Source organism: Mixophyes fleayi, chromosome 12, assembly GCF_038048845.1.
Source record: "Mixophyes fleayi isolate aMixFle1 chromosome 12, aMixFle1.hap1, whole genome shotgun sequence".
NCBI classification, from domain to species: domain Eukaryota; kingdom Metazoa; phylum Chordata; class Amphibia; order Anura; family Limnodynastidae; genus Mixophyes; species Mixophyes fleayi.
The window spans coordinates 61,170,502-61,178,058 of NC_134413.1; the positions used below are offsets into that span (position 1 = coordinate 61,170,502).

A 7,557-nucleotide genomic window follows, 5' to 3' on the forward strand; every position below is an offset into this window, starting at 1 on the left:
GACGTTCTTTAGATGAATTTAACATGATTTAAAAATAGAGTCAATGTGGGGAACAAAGGATAGGTGTGAGTCAAGGATTACACCTAGGCAGCGAGCTTGTGGGGTGGGATTTATGGTCATGTTATCAACAGAGATAGAAATGTCAGGTATGCTCTTGTAGGTGGGTGGGAATATTATTAAATCTGTTTTAGAAAGATTAAGTTTGAGTTGGCGAGAAGACATCCAAGATGATATGGCAGAAAGACAGTCAGTTACACGGGACACCACAGATGTCGAGATATCAGGAGAGGATAGATAAATTTGGGTATCAACCGCATAGAGATGATACTGAAATCCAAAGGAACTTATTAGATTTCCAAAAGAAGTGGTATAGATAGAGAACAGCATAGGACCTAGCACTGAGGCTTGCGGTACTGCAACTGATAAAAGAAGCGGAGCAGAGGTGGCCCCAGAGAAATTAACAGTGAAAGAGCGATTAGAAAGGTAGGATGAGAACCAGGATAGAACAGTGTCTTGAAGCCCTAGGGATTGCATCGTTTTTATGAAAAGAGAGTGGTCAACGGTGTCAAATGCAGCCGAGAGATCCAGGAGAATTAGGATAAAGTAATGGCGTTTAGTTTTAGCAATGATCAGATCATTGACAACCTTAGTCAACGCAGTCTCTGTGGAGTCTTGAGAACGAAAGCCAGACTGAAGAGGATCCAACAGGTTGTTTGCGGAAAGAAAGTGTGTGAGGCGAGTGTAGGCAAGTCTCTCTAGAAGCTTGGAGGGACACGGGAGCTGAGAGATGGGACGGTAATTTGAGAGAGAGTTTGGGTCGGAATCTTGTTTTTTTTTGGAATAGGAGTAATCACTGTATGCTTGTATAGTGATGGAAAGATGCCAGTAGAGAGTGAGAGATTACAGATTTTAGTTTGAGGAGAAATGAGCACAGGAGACAAGGATCTACCAATTTGCGAGGGAATAGGATCAAGAGGACAGGAGGTAGAGTAGGAAGATAAGAAGAGAGTAGAAATATCCTCTTCATTTGTGGGGTCAAATGAAGAAGAGCGTGTCAGAGGGTAGTGGGAAGGAATTGAGCTGATTGCTTGTCGAAGAGGAGGATACCATTTCTAGTCTGATTTTATAAATCTTTTCCTTGAAGTAGGAACCAAGATCCTGGACATTGATAGTAGATAGAGTGTCCGGGGTGGTAGGATTGAGAAGAGATTTAAATGTATTGAAAAGGCGTTTGGGGTTAGAAGCCTGAGCATAGATAAGAGATTGGAAGTATGTTTGTTTTGCAGTGTCCAGAGCATTTCGATAGGAGCGGTAGACAGAAGTATAAGTGAAGAACTCAATTAATGTTTTCAGTTATTTTAAGCAAGTTTATTATTTTAGAGTTTAATGTATTTAGATAAAATGATAGTTAGATGTATCATGGTGTGTATGAAAGCATTGGTGTGTAACGGTGATATAACCTTTTTTTCATGTACTTTATTTTTTTCTAGATTTGGGCAACAAGGTTTTCCTCTTTCCAAAACCAACTGCAACAGCACATGTGATCTTGAAACCTAAGATAGAAAAGCCATTGCAGAAGGTTACTGTTTGCCTACAATCATACACTGAACTTTCACGCAGCCATAGTCTTTTTTCCTTGGCAATGTCTGGCTCAAGAAAGGACAACGATTTTCTTATCTTTTCAAAACCACCAGCCTCCTGCTCTGTGTATATAAATCAGGATGAAAACAATATCAAGACAGATCCCGAAGTTCTAGACTGGAAACACACCTGTGTAACTTGGGACTCAGATACTGGAGTGGTCCAGCTATGGGTCAACGGAAAGCTCTACCCCAGAAGATATTCAAGCAAAGGATTTTCTATTGGTCCTGAAACACGTATCATTCTAGGACAGGAACAAGACTCATTTGGGGGTGGTTTTGATATAAATCAGTCGTTTTCTGGTGAAATAAGTGATGTCAATATGTGGGATTATATTTTGACACCAGAAGACATACAAAAAGTAGTGTCTGATGATTACAATGGAAATTTGATTAATTGGAGATCTCTAAATTTTGAGATTAAAGGGAATGTATTAGTTCAGCCCAAGCTTCAATGTAAGCATTGGGGGTACACAAACACCTTATATACTCAATGCAATGTAGATAAACAATTTAGGTGATAACTGAATTACTCACTGATAATGATTCATTTTAACTTGATTGTCATTCACATTATATGTATCACAATAAAAAAAAACTTAATGACAATTCCATAACTACTTATCAGTGGTTCCCAAACTTTCTTAGTTCGAGGCACCCTTAGGGTCACCATAATTTTTCCAAGGCACCCCTAAGCCAAAATAATTACTGGGTAGTCCCATTTTTTAAGTAGTTGGGTCAAAATGACGTGAGATGTATTTAGACCCCTTCATCATATCACTTCGCCCCTTCATCATATCACTCTGTATCCCCTTCGCCATCTCACACTCTGTGCCCCCCTCTTTGCCATCTCACACACTGTGTCCCCCTCTTTGCCATCTCACACACTGTGTCCCCCTCTTTGCCATCTCACACACTGTGTCCTCCTCTTTGCCAGCTCACTCTGTGTCCCCCTCCCCTCCTTCAGCATCTCTCTCTGTATGTCCCCCTCCCCTCCTTCAGCGTCTCTCTCTCTCTGTGTCCCCTCCCCTCCTTCCGCGTCTCTCTCTGTATCCCCCTCCCCTACTTCAGCATCTCTCTCTGTGTGTCCCCCTCCCCTCCCCTCCTTCAGTGTCTCTCTCTCTGTTTCCTCCTCCCCTCCTTCAGCGTCTCTCTCTCTGTGTCCCCCTCCCCTCCTTCAGCGTATCTCTCTTTGTCCCCCTGCCCTTCTTCTGCGTCTCTCTCTCTGCCCCCTTCAATTTCCGTTCCTTTACTTACCTTCTTCCTCATGTTCTGCTGTCTTCTTTCCTCTCTGCTCCTCACTGACATTGTCAGACGTGATGACGTCACGCCCGACAGTCAGTGAGAACAGTGAGGAGGATCCGGCGCTGGATTAACGGTAAGTTCTTCTTTTTTTTTTATTCCCAGGGCGATCGTGGCACCCCTGTGACAGCACCGCGGCACCCCAGGGAGCCGCGGCGCACACTTTGGGAACCGTTGACTTATACTAAGAATATATATTAAAAATCACAAATAAATTTGATTACCTGCATCTCTCCCTTCTGGTCTTATAATTCACCTAGATAATTTACAATCAAAATAAATCAAGTAGTATACATTTATGAATAAACAAATAAATTCATTAGTAATTTCAGTTGTGAAGATCAAATACAATGAAACCAAGGACAAGGATGAGGAAAAAGAGTAAGAGAAGGAACCTGGACAAAATGGAGATGAGAGAGTAAAGAGAGGCAAATACAAGAGAAGGAGACTTACAGGAGGGAAATCCAGAGTGCCATGAATACCTAAGCACTCTAATCCACCTCCCCCTCCCGTCACCTATCCATATGTGACAAACTCAAAACAGGGAATGCAATAGTAGTTCACCTGAATATTTTCAAACTAAGTGATCCAAGCAAGTATGGGGTAATTATTCAATCCAATTTGCCATCGTATTACAAATTAGTTTGGTTTTGGTTTATAGATTTAATAGAGAAATATAAATATATATATATATATATATAATTTTGTAGGTATAGGAATCATTTTCTTGGTATAATAATTGTATAGCTATAGGAATGGTATCAATAACTAATTTTAGCAGAAAGGTAAACATAGGAGGAGAGGTAATGTCCATAGCAACATAATGGCCTTACATCATACCAGTGTAAAAGAGGAGGAGGCTAGTGTGTGTATTTATTATAAGGAAAAACTAAGACATCATGATTTAGGATTGTGTTTTTTTAAGTAATCTATTAAGGCTGTCATGTGGTAGACTGTATCAGGTACAGTACGTTAAAAGTACCAGGCCGAAGAAAAAATTCTATGTAAATTTTTTTCAAATTACAATGGGCAGTACGGTAGCATAGTGGTTAGCACTTCTGCCTCACAGCACTGGAGTCATGAGCTCGATTCCCAACCATGGCCTTATCTGTGTGGAGCTTGCATGTTCTCCTCGTGTTTGCGCTGGTATCCTCTGTGTGCTCTGGTTTCCTTCTATACTCAAAAAACATACTAGTAGGTTATTTGGCTGCTTTTAAATTGACCTTAGTCTCTCTCGTTCAGTGTGTGTATATTAGGAAATTTAGACTGTAAGCTCCAATGGGGCAGGGACTGAGGTGAGCTGTTTGTTCAGCTGCGGAATTAGTGGCGCTATATAAATAGATGATGATGATACAATACATATCAGAATTGCATCCCTCAGAATCACTTTAAATAACTTACCCTAACAGAAGTTTAACACCCATGTCTATAGTTGCCTGGTTCTGATGTGTTCAGTTTTTATAGATTGGTACTACATTTGCTTTCTGTCGATCTTGTGCTACTGATGCATGGGTGTATACAGTCTGGTAAATTTGTTTATCTGTCCTAGGGAGAATATTTCTATACTGTAATTTCACTAAACTACAGAGTTTTTGTCCTCTTTATGTATGGTTTATTAAACAACAAACTGCATATTAAAGCATATTTTTTCAAACCACCAGATATGAATCTGCTATCCTGATTTTTACACATGGAAAGCATATAAATCATGCAATGTATTAAGCTGTGATTTGTAAATTTACATGTTAAAACGACTGAGAAGGCAGATATTATAGACGTTGTTCTTATAGGCGAGATTGTTCAGATTGCATATTGTTTGAGCTATCTGGTCTGTCAAAAAAATGGCAAAATTACTGAATGCAATGTTTATTTAAAAAACCCTCCCTTGCATTCTCTGTAACCATAGACAGGTGTAGTATGCTGAACTTATGGCAAACAGGGAACTTGTATCATGTAGTTTAATTATGTGTGGATATTTGTGACAGGATGGACCACCTATGCCACACTGTCTGTTGTTGCTGGGAACCGGCTGGGCTTACTTTGCCACCGTTCCCTTTCGTTATCCCAAATGCGCCCTCTTTCCGCAGTAGGAGGGGCTTACAAAGACTGCCACCACTGGATTCCTTACTGGCATCCAGTAATGGGTTTCTTCTGGGTAACTGACGCTGCGAGTGTACCCCGTTACTGGTGTACCTGGGCTGGTACTCCCAACCTCTTACTATGGATCAGGGATGCTGTGGATGGTTCCACCCTGGCCTATCACACTGACCAGGGCTCCAGGGTAGCAGGCAGAGCAGTGGCACTAGAAAAGCTTGGGTCCAAACCTCAGAAACAGCCGGAGAACAGATTAGATTTAGGGTCTAATCTGCAGGTCACAGGAATACAGCAATATTAAGGATGTATTCAAGCAGATCTCTGGAGCAAGATGTTTATTTGCTCTTACACTGGTTAAAGCTACCAGGTGATCAGGTCAGATGAAAACAGAAGAACAAGTTTTCAATACAAGCCAGTGCCTTTTATACAGTTTAGACACAGGCTATTTTTAGAATCAGGATGCAATGTGTTTACACACACATGGACTTACAGGCATTGCAAAGCCAATATTTACACTTATCTGTGATATCTTAAAAACCTTGCTGTGATATCCTGTATATTATTTCAAAGACAGGATACATACTAGCAAGTCAAAAGGTCTAACTGACATGAATACTTTCTTCAGACAGTCGCAGAATACACTTTCCCAAAGAAAGGTACAAATCCCAAACAAGTCATTTCCCCACATCACAATAAACAAAAGACTTTGTAAACAAAGGCTCAATGTATCAGATATATTCATCAGACATAACTTTCTACCCTGGTCTCAGAAAAAATGAATTCCTGTCTCAAAATATACACAATATCAAAAATAAGTGCATGTGCAATTATATAAATAAGCGCCCTGCGCTATTTCTTTTAAATAACTTTATACCAGAACTTATTTATCAATGATCCAGTCACACTATTATTGTCTATATAATATACTACCTGAAATAACTGACATTGCCCATGTTTAAATCTTCAAGTTATTAAGTTATCAATGAGTTGGATGTAGCTGTCAACATTTTAAAAATAATCATCAGCTTAGCAGCTCTTCCAACACACCAATGAGGTGGCTGTTCAGTGCCGTTATTGTTTTTATTTTGAATGTCATCCAAATCCATCTAATGGAAGTCCCAGAACAGGCTCCCTGGGTCATAGTTCTGCCCAACGTACACCAACTTAAGGTCAGACCAGCACCCTAACCCCCCTAAAACCTGGTCATGGTCCAACTGGACCACCTCACATTGGTTTTATCCGAATTGGTTCAGGGGTGTCTGAATGTAGGCTCAGAACAGGCTCCCTGGGTCAAAGTTCTGGCCAGCGTGCACCAACTCGAGGTCTGACCAGGACCCTAAGGGGTATATTTACTTACCGGCGGGTTTGAAAAAGTGGAGATGCTGCCCATAGCAACCAATCAGATTCTAGCTGTCATTTATTTAGTGCATTCTACAAAATGAAAGCTGCAATCTGATTGGTTGCTACAGGCAACATCTCCACTTCTTCAAACCCGCAGTTTAGTAAATCTAGCCCTACGTGGGGTATTTAATTGTTAGCGTTAACGGGGAAAAACGAGCGCTCAAAAAACCTTAGCGTTAATACAGTAATTACCCGCTCAATTTCAGCTCGCCGCTCCCTGAGCGGCGAGCTGAAATTCCGCGAGTAAACTACCGTATTAACGCTTTTCTCGCGCAATATTACCGTATAAACGGTAATATTTTTTGAGCGCTCATTTTTTCCCGTTAACGCTAACAATTGAATACCCCCTAAATCTCCTAAAACCTGGCCAAAATCCAACTGTCACCACACATTGGTTTCATCCCAATCGGTGCAGGGGTGTCCGAATGCATAACTGGGCAGACAAACAAACAGGCCAATTTTTATATATAAGATACATATAGCATAATGTGCTGTATACAAATCTTTACTGTTTTAAACATCGTGCACAGGTGGCTTTATGTCATATATCTACTGTCATGCCTTCATTTTACTCACCTATATCACATAGTTTTATTCATGTGCTCTGTGAAAGTAAAATTTACTTGTTTGGAAGTAAGTATGAAGAAGAGTTAAAAACGAGTTGGAGGCTGGTATCGCCATCATCACCAGTTATTTATATAGCGCCACTAATTCTGCAGTGCTGTAGAGAGAACTCACTCACATCAGTCCCTGCCCCATTGGAGCTCACAGTCTAAATTCCCTAACATTTAAACACATGGAGAGAGAGAGAAAGAGACTAAGGTCAATTTTATAGCAGCCAATTAACCTACTGGTATGTTTTTGGAGTGTGGGACAAAACCAAAGTACCCAGAGGTAACCTACGCAAACATGAGGAGAACATATAAACTCCACACAGATAAGGCCATAGTCAGGTATCAAACTCAAGAGCCTAGTGCTGTGAGACAGAAGTGCTAACCACTAAGCCACCATTGTGGAAAATCAAATGCTGCAACAACAAATACAGTGAAATAAACAGACACAAATTCTTTATTAAAAATAAAAACTAGAACACAATAGGGAAAAAAACACATAACAGCAG

At 40.5% G+C, this 7,557-nt stretch overlaps 1 protein-coding gene across 2 annotated transcripts in view; it reads left to right on the plus strand.

Annotated features, from left to right (window-relative positions):
* LOC142108182 (C-reactive protein-like) overlaps positions 1–4,602 on the plus strand; it is a 172,763-nt gene extending 168,161 nt beyond the window's left edge. For both annotated transcript variants that reach the window (XM_075191802.1, XM_075191801.1), the window contains exon 3: positions 1,491–4,602. In XM_075191802.1, the coding sequence (XP_075047903.1) occupies positions 1,491–2,161 (671 nt within the window). In that variant the 3' untranslated portion in view covers positions 2,162–4,602. The remainder of the gene's footprint in view (positions 1–1,490) is intronic.
* The last annotated feature ends 2,955 nt before the right edge of the window (positions 4,603–7,557 follow it).